This window comes from Artemia franciscana, chromosome 2 (genome assembly GCF_032884065.1).
Source record: "Artemia franciscana chromosome 2, ASM3288406v1, whole genome shotgun sequence".
NCBI lineage: Eukaryota > Metazoa > Arthropoda > Branchiopoda > Anostraca > Artemiidae > Artemia > Artemia franciscana.
Genome location: NC_088864.1, coordinates 20,253,944 through 20,272,817, shown reverse-complemented (window position 1 = coordinate 20,272,817; position 18,874 = coordinate 20,253,944). Strand labels below are relative to the sequence as shown.

Below are 18,874 nucleotides of genomic sequence, written 5' to 3'. Positions count from 1 at the left end.
CGACGGGGACACAGGGAATAATCGATTAGCAATCACCATCAACAAAGCTCAAGGGCAATAGTTAGAAAAATGCGGTATAGATCTGAATACGGATTGTTTTCCCATGGACAATTATTATGTTGCATGTTCAAGAGTTGGTAAACTTGACAATCTATTTAAATGGACAGACAATGTGACAGCAAAGAATGTTGTATATTCGCAAGTTTTATGTAGTTAAAAAATATATATATATATATATATATATATATATATATATATCTATATTCGCAGGTGGGACACAGGGACACAACTACAATGGCGCTTAACTAATATGGCTCGTAACGACTTACGCGCGCGGGGGGCTTGAAGGGGGCGCGAAGCGCCCCCACCAACTAGGTGTTTGGATGGCACGAAGCGCCACCCCAACAGCTAGTTTATTATAGAAAGTAATATTAAGGTCTACCATTTACCTTTTATTACTTAATAGTTTCCAAATTAAGACTTTTTCTTCTTCCTTTTAAGTTTCTGATTACTTTTGTCGTTTAAAAGCAGTTCTTAATTTGGCTCACTAGAGAGCTTCATCAGTAACTCTTATCATGGTGGGGCAGCTGCCGCAACCTTGTATAGAACGAACTCCAGCCCGTAGTAAACGAAAATTTTAAATTGCGCTTTAAAAAAAAAGCCGTCAAATGAGAAAAATTGCCAATTTAAACCGATTTAGGAATAATAACAATTATTTTGATTAATTTCAGGAATAAAAGCCTTTTGCGAAAACAAATTTATGAGAATTTAGAAAAATAGCACGCAATCTCACAAAAACGGTGTTTGATCGAAATAAAAACAGCACTATTGAAGTCACCACAACCGATAACCCTATTTAGGACAATTACTATCCTCCATCTTCAGCGACTAGGAAAATCACTTTTTCGCATGGGAAGCAGTGATTCTCCTTTTTTTGTTTTTTTCCCTTTTTTGGCACTAATGGGGTGCTGAAGGATCATAGAGAAGTGTTTAAGGGCTCAATTGCAAGGAAATACTATACCTAGTGCTTTTTGGAATTAAAAACAGATAATACTAAAACAAAATGCATGTTCTGAGATAAATTGTATTTTCACATGCATGGTGATATAACATACGGATCTTTGACAAGGAGCAAGATGTCATGACTGATTGATTTCATTACATGATTCCCTGAAATCTCTCAATGTTCAGTTTTTAACGCCATAACATAGTAAAGAGGGAACTCTACTCCATAGTAACCAAAAATTTAAAACGTATCGAAAAACCTGTCAATGGTGGAAAAGTTATCATTTAAAACTGATTGTGACTCAGTTACATGACTCTGTGAAAAACTCTCATGTTCACTTTTTAATAACACAACCTTGTAAAGAACATAGTTGAACCCATATTAACAAAAAAGTACAAGAGACATTTTGAGAAAAAAAACTGCCAAGTGAGGAAGAATCCCCATCTAAAGTCGTTCAATAATGGTGACTATGGTTTGGATTAATCTTAACGGTAAAAATCTGTCCGAAAACATATTTACCAAAAAATTTAAATCTGAAAAGACCAAGACTGGGATAGTGCACTACAACAGTTGATTTCGGTGATGAAATTTTACGAAAGCGTCTCCATAAAATCCAAATAAGAAGAAGTACTACACCACAGGGGTTATGAGATGATCCTTCGATGTCGGATGATCTGAGTTCTATCCAATATTTGGCAACACTTTGGTAATGTATATAATATCCAACGATGAAACGATTTAGACTTTTTAGGACTTGCAAGTCTTAGAAATTGGGGTAAATAGCTAACACATTTGTAGGGCATTATTTAGAGCTCTGAATTCATCCTTGAGAATTTCAGTCACCTAAATCCCGGGTCACATGTGTGCTTGTAAAATCGCTACACCACATCGCTAGCCATCACATGTGCTTGCAGATGGCTAGTAATCACTAGAAAGCGATTTCTAGCCACCATTACTTTGGACCAATCAAGGGTGCTAATAAAGGAGAAAGCAATTTTCTGATCAATAAATAGCAATTATGCCTGGGGAGAACCCAGGGGTAAGGCCTCATGTCTCCTCCTCCTCCGAATTTATTTTTAGTTTCTGTTCATTTCGTATAACAATTATCTAAAATAATTTGATTTTTAAATCCCCCCCCACAAAAAAATGAACCCTGCGTACTTACCTGTACCTAGACATTAATGTACAGGAAAGTATGCACAATGTAAGCATATGGATCGACGGCAACCGTAAACGCATAAAATATAACAGAGGGTTAGCGCTCGCTACTTGGAATTGGAAACCGTTGTACAGAAGAAATACGCTGCAGCACACTTTTTATGAAGGTTTAGGGGTGCAGCCTAAAATTGAAAAACCTTTGCACAGAAGAAAGCCGCTGCAGCTGACCTCTTAGGAAGGCTTACACGTGCAGTTTTTGTTTATGACTGATTAGGTTTGACAGTATTTGTTATTAATAAATAAACATAGAAAACATGTAAGGATGAATAGCGTTGATAAAAATTAATTTTGGTATAATTTGATTTATTTGGCACTAGACACTTTAAATATGTTGTTTTTACAAAACCACTGACGAGGACGACCTGCTTTCCATTTACCCCTAGAAGGATGATCGAAAAGGACAATCTTCGGCAATCTGACATCCTTCATCCGCAGAACGTGGCCTAGCCATCTCAACTTTTCTTTCATTATTGCCCTAGAAAGCGTAATTGAAATACATTTTTCGTACAGCCTACTGTTTGAAATAAAGTCAGTCAGCCGGGTACCCAGAACATTCGGTAGGCAATTTCTCTGGAAAGCATCTAGTAAATTTTCGTCTACTTTTCGGAGCACCCATGCTTTGGAGCCATATTTGACCTCTTTCATCACTGTAGCTTCCAATATTCTAATCTTGGTTTGCAGACTTCCTGTTCTTCCAAACTTTTTTTTAACTGTGAAAAAACACCCTGAGCCTTAGCTATTCTACTTTTAATATCTTCTTCACTGCTCAGACCGTCTATATTAATAATACTACCAAGGTAAGTGAAGCTGTGCCTTGTTATTTTTTAACCCTTTAATACTGTCGCTAATTCCTCCTCACAAAACAAATCTTCCTTAACATCCAAGGTATAACAAACTTTTTCATTTTTCTCTATATCCTTTCATGCAACTGTATCTCGGTTTAGCACATTCTCAAAATGTTCCACCCATCTCTCTTTAACAGTTTCCTCATCGATAATTGTGGTCCCATTCTTGTCTTTCACTGGGACAAGTCCGGATAGACTATACCCGCGCAATTTATTAACATACCAGTCTAATATTTTACTATTATGCCGTCTAGCTGCACCTTCCAGATCCTCGGCAATTTTATCCATGGCGTCCACTTCAAATGTCCTTAGTTCATATTTTAATGTTTTCTCCACTTTCTTTGTTTTCAATTCCGTTTGTTTTCAAATTATCACTCAGACAGTTCTTTTAAGGTAGGAGGCTTTGTACAATCTTTGGCAACCTTGGTCACAACATGGTTTTCAGCACTTGACGATGCTCTTCCATTAACAAGAGTCGAAATCCTACACAAACAGTCCCAAGCCTATTACATCCGACTCATTATATATTCATGCCTACAAATATTATGCTACTACGGGGAGGCAATCCTTAGCATATATATTAGCTAGAAAGAGGTTTTTAAGCCCAAAAACGCCCATTAAAACACACCGAGCCTTACTCGCTTAAACTCTTTTTGAAATTAATATAACACCTATAGTTTTCTCTTTGGTGTCATCAAAATTGATTTCCAAGATAGTGAGAGACCCATCATTTATAATTTTACCTTGGTAAAACTCATGGCTTACTTATATAACATTTAAAAGGACTTGGTTACTCTTTGTGTCTAGCTTGAAGTTTAGACCTTTTTACTCCAGATGCAATTTTGTCAATAAATAACATACGATTTAGAGTAACCATTCCAAAAAATCTCATATCCTTTAATTTGTACATTTTATCTGGTTTATATTGGTCTCTGAATGGTTTACTTTCCAAGGAGAATGTTTCTTTAAGTGATGAAACATGCAGGTATTGTGTTTGTTACTATGGTTCTCATCCAATACAAGGCACATAAAGAAACTAGCTGCTATTTATTGCCTCCTGGTGATTTTTTCCTCATATACAGGTATTCAAGCAATTAAATGCAATTAAGAAGTTGGTATTTACTTTTTCAAGTGGATTTGTGCACTGATTATTTTGGTATTAATTTTCAAAAAAAAATCAAAAATAGAAGTTTTCAAAGAAAAGTAACCCCTTCATCTAAGGTTCTATAGTACAATGATTATAAAAACTAATTGCAAAATTTATCCAATTGCAAAATAGCAAGCCAGAATCTTGATTCATATGGAGAGAAATCAAAAAATGTTATTTTTCAAAAATTGCTTTATCTCTTGCTGTTCAACTGTAATCTTTAAAAATCTTAATACTGTAGTTCATAGTGTTTTGGAAAAAAATTTGATCCATCGTGAATATTTGCCTTCATAAGGTGTATTTCTATAGTTAATTGGCTAGGTAGGAAATTTATCAAACAGTTCGTGGTAACGAACTGTAGTAAGGAGCGACCCGGCTCAATAGTAAACGAAACTCTAAAAAACGGAATTTCGATGCTAAAGGATATATCAAAAGAATCGGATTTTTATGCTGATTTCAAATATATAAGTTTCATCAAGTTTAGTTATTGTCATCAAAAGTTACGAGCCTGAGAAAAATTGCCTTATTTTGGAAAATAGGGGGTAACACCCCCTAAAAGTCATAGGATCTTAACGAAAATTACACCATCGCATTCAGCGTATCAGAGAACACTATAGAAAAATTTCAAGGTCTAATCTACAAAAATGTGGAATTTCGTATTTTTTGCCAGAAGACAAATCACGGGTGCGTGTTTATTTGTTTTTTGTTGTTTTTTTTTCCAGGGGTCATCGTATCGACCAAGTGGTCCTAGAGTGTTGCAAGAGGGCTCATTCTAACGGAAATGAAAAGTTCTAGTGCCCTTTTTAAGTGACCAAAAAAATTGGAGGGCACCTAGGCCCCCTCCCACGCTCATTTTTTCCCAAAGTCAACGGATCAAAATTTTGAGATAGCCATTTTGTTCCGCATAGTCGAAAACCATAATAACTATGTCTTTGGGGATGACTTACCCCCCACAGTCCCTGGGGGAGGGGCTGCAAGTTACAAACTTTGACCAATGTTTACATACAGTAATGGTTACTGGGAAGTGTACCGACGTTATCAGGGGGATTTTTTTGGTTTGGGTGTGGGGTTCAGGGGAGGGGGCTATATGGGAGGATCTTTTCTTGGAGGAATATTTCATGGGGGAAGAGAAATTCAATGAAAAGGGCGCAGGACTTTCTAGCATTACTATAAAAAAAAAAAAACAATGAAAATATAAACATGAAAAAGTTTTTTTTCAATTGAAAGTAAGGAGAAGCACTAAAACTTAAAAAAGAACAGAGATTATTACGCATATGAGGGGTTCTAAAAATACTTTAGCATAAAGAGCGAGGTATTTAGGAGGAGATAAACACTTCACTCTTTATGCTAAAATTTTTTTAAATAATTTCAACTATTTATTCTACGGCCTTTCTGATTCAGGGGTCATTCTTAAAGAATTGGGATAAAACAAGATTTAGTGTGAAGAGCGAGGTATTAACGAGGGGACCAACCCCCTCATATGTATAATCAAAAATATAAGAATATAAAAGTTTGTTACGTAAGTTAATTCTTAAGTTACGTATTTTTTTTACTAATAAAAACGTTCGTTAAAAATAAAAGATCTAGTTGCCTTTTTAAGTAACCGAAAAATTGAAGGGCAACAAGACCTCCTTCTCCACCCCTTATTTCTCAAAATCGTCTGATCAAAACTAAGAGAAAGCCATTTAGCCAAAAAAAGAATTAATATGCAAATTTCATTTTAATAAATTATGTACGGAGAGCCAAAATCAGTCATGCATTAATTAAAAAACTTTCAGAAATTAAATTAAAAAAAACAAGTTTTTTTAAATGAAAGTAAGGAGCGACATTAAAACTTAAAACGAACAGAAATTACTCCGTATATGAAAGGGGCTTTTCCTCCTCGACACCCCGCTCCTTGCGCTAAAGTTTGATTCTTTCTCGCAACTCTACTATTTAAAACAATAAAAAACTATAAACAATAAAAAGCAATAGAATCTATGCACGACCATGCTGCTGTTACTTGAATGGAGCCTGATGCAAGAAATATAATTACTGACGGTAAATTTTACATTTGAAACTTTTGAGAAAAATAGAAATTCCAGAAATGGAATCACAAAAATTGAAAACAGAATAAAAAACTCTTCTCTGTCATCTTCAAGTCTTATTTAGCCAGGAAAGTGTGGTAATCAAGCAGTTCGTGGTAACGAACTGTAGTAAGGAGCGACCCGGCTCAATAGTAACCGAAACTCGAAAAAATAGAATTTTGATACCAATAGTTACATCAGAAGAATCGCATTTTTACGCTGATTCTAAATATAGAAGTTTCATCAAGTTTAGTTTTTCCCATCAAAAGTTAAGAAGCTGAGAAAATTTGCCTTATTTCACAAAATAGGAGGAAACACCCCCTAAAAGTTAAAGTACCTTAACGAAAATCTCACCATCAGATCCAGCGTATCAGAGAACCCTACCGTAGAAGTTTTAAGCTCCTATCTATAAAAATGTGGAATTTTGTATTTTTTCCCAGAAGACTGATCACGGATGTGTGTTTATTTTGTTTATTTTTTCCCCATCGGTGATCTTATCGACCCAGTGGGCCTAGAATGTCGCGAGAGGGGTCATTCTAACGGAAATTTAAAGTTATAGTGCCCTTTTTAAGTGACGAAAAAATTGGAGGGTACCTAGGCCCCCTTCTACGCTAATTTATTTCCCAAAGTCACTGGATCAAAATTTTGAGACAGCCATTTTGTTCAGCATAGTCGAAAAACCTAGTAATTATGTCTTTCGGGATGACTTAAGCCCCCACAGTCCCTTGGGGAGCGGCTGGAAGCTACAAACTTTGACCATTGTTTACATATAGTAATGGTTATTGGGACGTGTGCAGACGTTTTCAGGGGGACTTTTTCGCGTTAAAGGGGGGTCGGAGGAGGGGGTTACGTGGGAGGATCTTTCCATGGAGGAATTTATCAAGAGGGAATAAAATTTCCATGAAGGGGCCGCAGGATTTTCTAACATTATTTAAAAAAAAACAATGAAGAAATAAATAAAAAAAAGTTTTTTCAGGTGGAAGTAAGGAGCAGCATTAGAACCTACAGCGAACAAAAATTGTTACGTATATAAGAGGGTTTGTTTCCTCCACAATACCTCACTCTTTACGCTAAAGTATTTCTTAGTAATTTGAACTATTTATTCTACGGCCTTTGTGATTCAGCGGTCATTCTTAAAGAATTGGACCAAATTGAAGCTTTAGTGTAAAGAGCGAGGTATTGAGGAGGGGGAGAACCCCCTAATACACGTAATAAAAATATACAAATATAGAATTTCGTTACGTAAGTTAATTCGTAAGTTACGTATATTTATTAGGAGTACAACTAGGCCTCCTCCCCCACCCCTTTTTCTATCAAAATCGTCCGGTCAAAACCCTGAGAAAGCCGTTTAGCCAAAAAAAAATTAATATGCATATTACAATTTAATTATTCATGTGCGGTGAGCCAAAATCAAAACATGCATTAATCAAAAAACGTTCAGAAATTAAATTAAAAAAAAAACAAGTTTTTTTAACTACAAGTAAGGAGCGACATTAAAACTTAAAGCGAACAGAAATTATTCCGTATATGAATGGTGTTTTCCCCTCCTCAACACCTCGCTCTTTACGCTACAGTTTTTCATTGTTTAAAAAATTAGATTCGTGAGAAAGAGTCAAACCTTAGCGTAAAGAGCGAGGCGTTGAGGAGGGGATAACCCCTTCCGCATACGGAATAATTTCTGTTCGTTTTAAGTTTTAATATTGCTCCTTACTTGTAGTTAAAAAAAACTATTTTTTAATTTAATATTTACTTAAAGCGAAACATGCAGGTGACAGCAAATGCAGATCTTATTGGTTTGCCAGTTGATCAGAAGGCTCCTATTTCAATTTTTTTTTTTTGCTACTTGGTTTCTTTTACAGAGCGGTGCCAGTGCAACTTGTGAATGTGTCAAGTGACGCAGCAGAATGTCAACTTTATTTTGGTTTTAACTTCTTTTTTATCAGCTATGTATGACAACAAAGCTGATATTCCTATTACAAAGAATTTTTAGATGCCGTGAGAGTAAAGAAAAAAACGGGCAGTATATCCTGACGTTCTCCTCAGAATGGAGGTCTTAATATTTTAATGAGCTTTGTGGGTGCGATTGGTTATATAATGACGTGCTCTTGTTTAGAAGAGCTGATTTATGAGGCTGGAATTCCACTCGAAGGGACCACAAGGAAAGTGATCAGTGGAAAATCGTATTGTAAAGCTCCTGCTGCTCGTACCTTAGCTCTTGAGGCTATCTGTGATTTGTATTGGGGAGCTTTTGAAGATTTTTAGATCGAATCAATGATTTATCGTATATTACTATTTTCGAAGAAATTGAAGGCTCATTACGGAACTGGAAAATCTCAAAAAAGGATACTCCCATTTATGAGAATATTCAGTGTCTTAAGTTAAAACTTGCCACATCATCCCCTGGTTGGAAATGTTTGTGAATTCCTGTGCATGCTCAAAAGCCCAAAAGTTCTGGAAACTATTAATTTAAGATACCCGCGGGTACATCCGACATTCTGCAATGGACTGTTACAAGTGAAAAGGTGAACTATTACTTTGGATGTAAACCCATATCCTTTGATCATGCGATAGAATCTACTATTACTTTGGATAACCATGAATGAGTTGGGACTTTTTAAGTGGATTCTAACTCTTGCTTTTTGTGCCTCAGTCTCAACTAAATTCAGCGAGATGCTAGATATTGTACCTCAAAGTGAGTTTGACACCCCTTTCCACGAAGATCGTTCGTCCTGTACCAGCACAAATATATTGTTAATGTGAAATGTGCTCTAGAATCCAGGCTTAACCCTTTTCGATACAGTGATGAAGATTTGCTCAATATTCATACTCTTAGAAAGATCATAATCTTTCTTGATGTGCGATGAACTGTGATACGTTTACCCCGACTTCTTTTGCTGCAAGCAGTTTTATACGTCCAAACGTCTGCCTCTCTGAAGGCTTTCAAGACCGGAGGACAATAGTGATGCTCAGCAGAGATGCTCAGCAGAGTTCGAGTTGTACCAGAAAGAGGCAGCTACTAGAGTTGTGCTGCATACAGACTGCTAGATAAAGGAGTATCGGTGTTTTATATGTCGATGCGAATGACATAGACATTGTGTCCTTTTGCTTTTTCACTATAAGCTTATCCTTGGATACCACTCAAATTGAGAAAAATGAAAATTTTTGTTTCCGATTCCGTGAATATTCACTGCATGTGCTTCAACTTTGCAGGAATTTACCAAATGATCTATTTTTTTCATCTGCCTTCTTTATGGGCTATTGAGAAATGGAGAATGCAGGAACGGATTGCTTTACTTGTGGAAGAGATGGAGAGGTCTAGGCTTGATCCTTCTGTGCAAGAAAACTTTCTTTATATTTGCAGAAAAGTCATTGTCACCTTCTGTGGTATAAATCCACCCCGAAAGTGGGATCTCACATATTTGCCACCATCTTACGCCACCTTTGAGTGTTCTGTTATGCGCGTTTACCTTCAGTCGGACATTTTATTTTTATTTTTTACAAGCGAACTGATTCAAGCCACAGTTTGTAGATCCTCTTGATCTTCGGCTAGACTTTCCAGGATGGTAATTTTAGCTACCCTTCAGTTATTCCCAGATAGTGTGGCCCCTAGTACCAGTCGTGCAAGCGGTGTACCGAAAATTGCTCGTACATTAGAGATAGATCGTACGTTTTACGTGAGTTAATATTTCCGGTGCGAGCCTTTTACCAACCAAAAAATAATCAATAGCGCTAGGCTCTTTCCCAGTACATTTATACTCACCACAAAACATTGCAATACCAAAACGGCTATTTCCGGTAGCTAGCCAGTTTCAAAGCAGAGCTCAGTGAGCTCCTTACCTCATTGATTAACCCTCTTAGTTTCATCTTGGTTTTGCCTTGAGATCTTGTAACCGGACAGTATAAACAATAAATCCTCAACTAGACGAAAATCACGTATTAGCTTTGAGTTTGTTGAAAAAAATCACTACTTACAATTAAATAACCACACGGAAAATTATTCTTAATTTTACTAATACCTTCACGTATTAATAGCCAAGTATCTTCAGACGTAACTTGAGGAGATTCATACATAAATCCTAATACAACACTGACTTGACTATTTACTTTAAGTTTAACCCAAGTAATATTCTGAAAAATACTCATAACACTAGAAGCACTGAAAAATAATTTTTCCTTCACACACACACTACCGGCCCTCCACAGTTACGAAAATTTCTTGGCATCTTCGTATCACATCTAAACACTTTATAACCTGAAATCTATAAAAAACAAAGTTATCATTTGGTCCTAACCAAGTCTCAATAAGACTAATAATCAGTCAAAACTAACCTATTCCTTATTAAAACTAATATGTTTTTATTTTCATTCAACCAGATTAGCATCTATTTTTGAGGTGCAATTGTGTGCACAGTTGCTAATATGCTAATCGAATATTCCCTGTGTCGCCGTCGTCATTTATATATCTCTGTATTTATATATCTTTATATATAGGTCTGTATATACATTCGTTTTGAATTGGCCTTTTTTTTAGTTTTTAGTTTTTTACCTTTTTTTAGTTTTTTTTAGTTATACCTCATGATTATAATGATTGCCCTTGAGCTTTGTTGATTCGAACATTCCCTGTGTTCCCGTCGTCATTTATAATTCCCCTGTGCCCCCGGCGTCCCCGTTGTAGTTGTGTCCCTGTGTTTCGTCATTTATATTCCCTGTGTCCCGGTCGTCATTTGTGTCCCGGTCTGTATATACATTCGTTTTTGAATTGGTTACCTTTTTAGTTTTAGTTGTTTTTTGTTTTTTTTTAGTTTTTTTTTCTCCTTTATTTTTCAGTTTTTTTCCTTTTTTATTTTTTTTTCTTTTTTAGTTTTTTTAGATTTTTTAGCTTTTTTAGTTTTTTTTCTTTTTAGTTTTTTTTTAGTTTTTACTTTTTTGGTTTTTTTAGTTTTTCTTTTTAGTTTTTTTTGTAGTTTTTACCTAGCCAAAGTTCGAACCTACAACCTCTCGGACCTAGAACCTGGAACATAACCCGATACCATTTCAGCTACATCGGGCTTGAATACATTTGTTTTTGAATTGGTATATGATGAAACATAATTTGTCATGGTTGCAGCGATAGCTGCAAACTAGTAAAATGCGAATAAGCCACATGGTTTTTTTTAGGGGTGTTCAGTACTCATGGCAAGCAGCCGTAAAAATCATTCTGTTGAGTTTTGTTTTATTTACATTTCATTTTGGTCTAATGTTGCTTCCTTGTACGTTTTAGTTTAGTTTTTTTTTTTTTTTTTTTTTTTTTTTTTTTTTTTTTTTTTTTTTTTTTTTTTTTTAATGCAGGTATTGTATGTATACGTCAGAAACTGTGGCTTGAATCAGTTCGCTTGTTAAAAAATGAAATAAAAAATGTCCGACTGAAGGCAAACGTGCATAACAAACACTCAAAGGTGGTGTAAGATGGTGGCGAATATGTGACATCCCGCTTTGGGTGTGGATTTTTACGACAGACGGTGACAATGACTTTCCTGCGAATATAAAGAATGTTTTCTTGCACGGAAGGATCAAGCCTAGACTTCTTCATCTCTTCCATAAGTAAAGCAATCTGTTCCTGCATTCCCATTTCTTGATAGCCTTAGCCAATACTCTTTTTCCCTTAGAGAAAATAAAACCAGCTATATCACAGCCCGAAAGCGAATGAATAAGGCAGATGAAAAAGAAAACTGGATCATTCAGTAAATTCCTGCAAAGTTGATGCACGGGCAGTGAATATTCACAGAATCGGACATAAAATTTTTGTTTTTCCCAATTTGAGTGGTATCCAAGATAAGGCTTATAATGAAAAAGCAAATGACACAATGTCTATGTCATTCGCGTCGACATATAAAATGCCGATACCCCTTTATCTAGCAGTACGCGTGCAGTACAACTCTAGTATGTGCCTCTTTCTGGTACAATTCAAACTCTTTTCAAAGAAAGTATCAATACTTCCACTTCTGCTGAGCATCACTATTGTCCTCCGGTCTTGAAAGCCTTCAGAGAGGCAGACGTTTGGACGTTAAAAACTGCTTGCAGCAAAAGAAGTCGGGGTAAACTTGTCAATGTTCATATTATTGACTTACCAATAAAGTGACCATACTACTCGATGCCTTTTTTTATGCTCTTTACGAATGTAATAGGCGCTTCTATCGCAAATTCAAATTTAAGCACGTTTTGAGCTCTTAAAAAAGAGAATTTTCAACTAAGTATAAGTTATCGGTCGTTTTCGACAAAATAATGCTATGTTTTCCCAGCGCTGTTTTTAGCGTCGTTTTCGACAAAATAACACTACATTTTCTCAGCGCTAAGATTATTTACAATATGGTTAGTTTAGGTTAGGTTGGGTTAGGCTAGGCCAAAGAGTGCTTAAATTTGAATTTACAACAGAAGTGATTATTATATTCGTAAAGAGCATAAAAAAGGCATCGAATGGTATGTTCACTTTGTTGGTAAGTCGATAATATGAACTCTTATAGGTTAACTGAAGGCGGTCTTCAAATTCATCAAATTAAAGTTAAATCATTTTTTGCCTTGGAATTTGATGGTATTGAGTTCCACTCGTGTAGTTTTGAGTGTCTACTTAGAAATGCTGCAAATTTCTAAGGAGAATCTCGTGCTCGTAGCAACCACCCCAGTTCTTCGAGCAGATCATGTTTCCTCCTACGTCACAATATCTGAATAGTACATCATATCTATCTACAAGGACATGCAGTTCTTTAAAGTTACCCTTGAAAGATCGCAAAACATCGCAAGAGTAGCGATGTTCGTTTTGCATAGCTCTCAATAACTACTGAGGTACGGCACTAAGTCTACCAACCTTAACTGTGCCGATTACATGTTAATGTTGACAGTATTAGGCCACTAATTCAAATTACCTTTTATTTTCAGATGATTGAAAGAGTCGACCTGGCTCCTGAACAAACTACAATCTTTCCATAAATGACACTTTTCCCTATTATAGAATCGAGGAGAAGTTCATGAAACAAAATTCTTCAGATAGTGAAGCCATACGTCCCTAGTAATATCAACACTCACCTAGAATTTTCATTTTCTATAAGAATGAGTCCTCTCTTAAATTTATGCGACCACCCTCTTCTTATAAAGTTATCAGATGATGGAAAAACACATAGGTGTCACACCGTTCTTTACTAAGTGACCCCATCTAGGGACACTTGATAGTCTTTTTTTTGTTGCATATTTGTTAAGTATTTTGTATATGTGTTCAGTACTCATGGAAAACCCCTGTGAAAACTATTCAGATCAGTTCTTGTTTTCTGGGTTTTTTTCCACATTCACTTTGTCTTTATAATTTAAATATTTCTAGATATTTTTACAGTCCTTCGTTTTTCGTCGTCAATTCAATTTCAATTCACTTGGTTATTCATAATAAGCCTTTTAACCATTATTTGATTTTAGAAGTTAGGGCTTTGATACTTAATTTGGATTTTAAAAACTAATCAATTTGGTTTATCAAGCAGTTGTTTTTTTAATCTTTGCTTTTTGTGTATATGTTTTGTATTTTTATACATCTTGTATTTTGCGCAATTTGTCATGGTTGCACCAATAGCTGCAATCTAGTAAAATACGAGTCCCATCGTTTTATATTTGGAGCGGTGTTTAGTACTCATGGCAAGCAGCCATGGAAGGTATTCTGTTGAATTTTGTTTTCAGGTTTTTTCTTTACATTTCATTTTGGTCTAAAGTTACTTCCTTGTATATTTTAGTTTTCTTTTTTTTCGTTAATAAACGTGTTGTGTGTGCACGTTTAGGGTTTTTCCCTTTTTTGTTAATAAAAGTATTCGGATGTGAAACCAAAATGTTTGGACTTAGTTATTTGTTTAATCAATATCTAAATTAAAAGTTCTATCCGTTGTTCTTTATTCCTACTTTTATATTTTAACAATAAAGCTATTTTTTTCAAATAACCGGATGAAAATAGAATTTCACTCAGTTTAAAATAGCCTCACCAGGAATCGGATAGAGGTAATGAATTAAATTTTCCATACAATCAAACAAGACGAAGAAGTAGCATCAGTTAAACATTAAAAAAAGCAATAGATACGAGAGAAAAATTACAAATATTTACAAATCACCAATAAAATCCATCAATAAAATCATCAATCTATCTGGAAACTATCAGGACCAAGGTTCAATCCCGCCTGTCGTAAGGCTTCGTACGACAAATAGTGTCGTAAAGTCCATAAATTGTATTTATTTCTTTTTTTTTTATTTTTTTTTTGTAGTACAGTGGATTGATGCTCAGCTTGACAATATTGAGCCCAGGATTCAAGGCCTGTCACAGCAAGGTTTAGCGACAAGCTTGCTACTTGTCCCATTAAAAAGACTCAGCAACTGAAACGTCGATTAAACACGCCCTTGTTCAGCTATGACTCGGGAAGATCTTATCGTTTTATCCAATATTACCAAAAAAAATTACCAATTACCAAAACTAAGCTTGGTGATGCACTAAAACCTCGAACATAAATACTTGAAACCTGCCAAGTGCAAAAGAAATTGAAAAGAAAAAAGATGCTTTATAGAAAATTGAAGGCAAAAGCTGTTTTTTCTTTAATTGTTTCCTTCGCATAGTTTTCAATTGCGTGGCCTCCTTGGAACTGTGAGTTAAAATCTGTAAAAGTGCAGACGCATATTACCTATAAAAGATGACAAACAACAGCTTGAGTGAAATCACGAATCGAGAGCAAATACTGATACGAGTGCTAAGTGATATTTGTGATGAATATGATGCTGGTCATGAATTGTCCCCTTTGGAACTCCTCCTGTTAAAGGGGTTATCAAAATTAAAATCAAAAAAATTTGAAGATGCAGCAGGACAGAACTTTGTGCTAAGAACTACAGACAGAAAAGAATTACGCCAATCTAAAAAGAAAGATAAAACTAATGATTTGAAGAAAAAAAACAAGAAGCTTTCAAAAGCGAAAGAAAGACTGAAAGGCCTGATAGATAAAAAGAAGATAGAACACAAAATTGTTTAAATACCACGAAACAATGACAGACTAAAAATATGAAGCCACAAGGATATGTGAAACACCCCCACCGTATTAAGTTTTCCTCCCTTAGGATGCACAATAATTGGGACTTTTGGCTTGAAAGAATCTTTTTACGTTGGTCAGTCTACTGACTTTAAAAGCATGAATTTGTTTCTTCAGTCCTTGAAGATGGTGAAGGATAAAGAATCTCCAGAGCCACTGCTGGCGTATTGCGTGTCGAATTAACGTTTCAGTTTGTGGATCTTCTTACAGGGACAAGTATCAAGCTAGTCACCTCTCCTCAGTGCGATGGAAATTGGTCCCTGGGCCCCGTTTTGCCTAGATAATCATCAGTCTGCTGTGCTGTAACAGGGTTTCTTCAGTCTCATTACGTTTTAATTTTATTCCCCAATTCTCTTCTGAATTCTTGTATACCAAACAAAAACTCGTTATTGCTGCGAATTTTATATTAACCATTTTAATGTATTAAAAAAAAATATCATGCATAAGCCGGTAAGATGGGCCTCCGGTCTTGACAATTCTTATCGCCATTTTAGAACAAAGACTGTAATATCATAATGTAATTAATCAATCCATGCAAATCATCAACCACGGCAAGAAAATATTTGCTTATGTAAATAAACTAGTCAATAAACTTAAAGAGAGAAGAAAAAGAAAGTAGATACAGATAAGGGCAAGAAAAAGGAAAAAAGATGAAGGAGCTCCAGAGCCACTGCTGGGGTGTCTGTCGCTGGGTCTATTTTTATAGGGAATTTAGGTGGGTGTTTTCACTTTAACTCCACTTTGTGCCAGCGAGTATTGAGCTGGTGTTTTTAAGCTTCTTGGTAGCTCTAAGTAGTGGTTTTACAGCAGCAAGCGTAGGCAACGAAAAGAGAAAAGCTCAAGCTCATCTTAGAGGAGAGGATAAACAATGCCATCTAACATTGCCCTGCAAAATCATTAAAACTACTATAAAACATAAATAGAAATATTGATTGTATTCCTAAATATTTTTTTTTAAATTGTTTATAAGTCTGAACAAATATAAAACCTACCTTTAACTATTTTTTGCAGCAAAAAAATATTTTAAAACCAAAGAAACTCCACTTTTACAAGTAGGTGGTATTCAAATTTCAGATTTTATCCAAATTAAAATTACGTTTCTTCTAATGTCTCTAGATCATCTGGGAAGTGCTACACTGTCCTGGGGTTAGGACCTCATAGTCATTGGGTTCTTAACTTCTTTTAAGCTATTGTTGAAGTGGCCAAAATGCGGTATCCTCACCTTAAGTTCCCCATGCTCATAGTATGGAATACCAATCATATTCGACTCTTCATACCAAAGATTAAGCAAAATAATAAGTATGTCTACAATGCTGTAAACATGGCAATTCATAAATCTGACTCTTTGTTTACCTTTTCAGCTAAATATTGGTTTTATGACATCAGAGTGGTAGGCCAATCAAGGCATTTATGATGGGGTATGACTAGAACCGCCCTTTTTGGCGCACCTTTTTTGGCTTATAATATCGCATGGCCAACATAGCCTGAAAAGGTAAACTGAGACAAAGTCCAACGATTTCAGTACATCTTCAAGTAAATTTTTTGTTAATCATCGCTTTCAACCAAAACTGATGTGACAAGATTTATCACAGTAGTTCTCTAGTTGTTTTTTCCCCAATCAAACCTGTTGTGAGATTCAAAAACACCTCCCAAAAGAATAATATTGCAAATGCTTTTAGCAACGCAGAATCGGGCTATTCTTGTTCTATTCATTGATTTTTTTTAGCCGGAGGAAATATGAATTCAGTCCAATCTGATAGACGTTCAAGTGTATCAATTAGCTATGGGCGCAGTTCATCTCCTGGTGGAATTAGGAATTTAGAGAAAAATAATCATCAATTACCACCACTGCCTCGTAATTATGGTAAGTCCAGTATTTCTATGTTTTCAAATTGTTTTGCAATGAAATCAGCCTTTTAAATTCAGGCTGTTGCTTCTTAGGCGTACAGTGAGTTTAGCTATTGTCAGATCTTTTATTAATGAATGCTCGATGCATTCTCATGCTAGCTTAATCTACTGTAAAGTTTCAACTAATCTCAGTTTCACTTACGGTTCATATAATCTAAATCTACCACGAAGTTTCATTATAATTTCTTGACTGTCTAGACAGCAGTTCTACGGGAACTTGGCATATATTAAGTATTTTTTTTATCTCAATTAGCCAAAACTAACTAGTCGGATAATCATATTATGACTGAGTCTACTGTTAGCTAAATCTTAGTGGGAATTAATTCTCATTGGTATTGCGACCATTTATTTTATCTAGTACTACTAACAACTCACTGCAGCACTAAGCCCCCCGAGTGCAGCACAGCTACGCACGCTCCTCCTCTATCCCAATTTATTCAAAGCTTCTTTCTTTACCCCACCCCTAGGAAGTTCCTATTTCCTTTAAATTTTTTGCATGACTTCCTCCCGTCCCAACTGAGACGACCTGCTTTCTGTTTAGCCCCAGATGGTTGGCCAAAAAGAGCAATGTTTGGCAATATGTCATCCTTAATATGGAATATATGCCGTAGCTATGTCCCTGTCTATGTACATGGACATCCTTCATCCGCAAAACATGCCCTAGCTATGTCCCGCTCTATGTACTCATCCTTCCTGCCTGAGTAAATAAATTCTTAATCACCTAATTTCCTGTTTCCTACCTTTGGTATATGAGTTTCTGAAACTCCTAATATCTCCACTTAGAAGCTTCTAAATCCGTCAGCCAAAAATTTGGAACGATAGTTATTTTTTAACGTTGTAACATTCCAAGTTACAATTTTTATATTCCTTAAATAATTAAAATTATGTTGGTATCGGGAAAAGTAATGGTCCCAGAACCAGTGCAGGACAGAGACCAACACATTTTTTCCAGTCTCCATCCAAGCCCTTAAGAACCATACATCAAGAAGTCCTTGGGACTTTCAGTTGAATAGAAAGTTTGTGCAACACTGGGTCCATTTTGTTCAAAACCTGTCTTTCAGCACTTGCCAACGCTCTTCTATCAACAAGAGTTAAAATCCTGTACAGACAATCTCAAGCCTATCACCTCCACCTCATTATGATTCATGCCTATATATTATATACTACACAAAGGCAACGCATAGTAAAGAAACTAGTTAGGAAGAGGTTTTTGGCCAGAAAACACCTACCAAAACAGACTAAGCCCAGAAGAGCTATTTAGGAATCAGATTCCAGTGGAAATGCTGTGTCGTTTACTAGGTTATAATTTCCATGATGGGCAACATTCCTCAAGTGGGAACACAGTTGACCGCAAGGTCCTCAGTCTTGCGAGTACACCAACAGGATCAAAGTAGCCTTTTGCAGAGGCCGTTGTCCTTAGATCTGTATCTTACGCTTTACCGCATCTGTCCTCCTATAGAGGATCCTCCCACGATCGTGTTCTAAGTCACCATGCAATTTAACCCATTGCTGGGAGAAGGTTTATAATTCACAGGACGTGTCCACCCACCTGTGGGACCTGCTGAGTGTACATTCAAGGGAAGTCCCTCCTCCTCCACCTGTATTTA

General features: G+C 35.9%; 1 protein-coding gene across 1 annotated transcript in view; it reads left to right on the top strand.

Moving 5' to 3' along the window:
- LOC136038502 (cyclic nucleotide-gated channel alpha-3-like) overlaps window positions 1–18,874 on the top strand; it is a gene marked incomplete in the record, with an annotated part of 208,048 nt that overhangs the window by 180,188 nt on the left and 8,986 nt on the right. Inside the window, 1 exon segment of the mRNA XM_065721626.1 lies at window positions 17,086–17,223. Within this exon segment, the coding sequence (XP_065577698.1) occupies window positions 17,086–17,223 (138 nt within the window).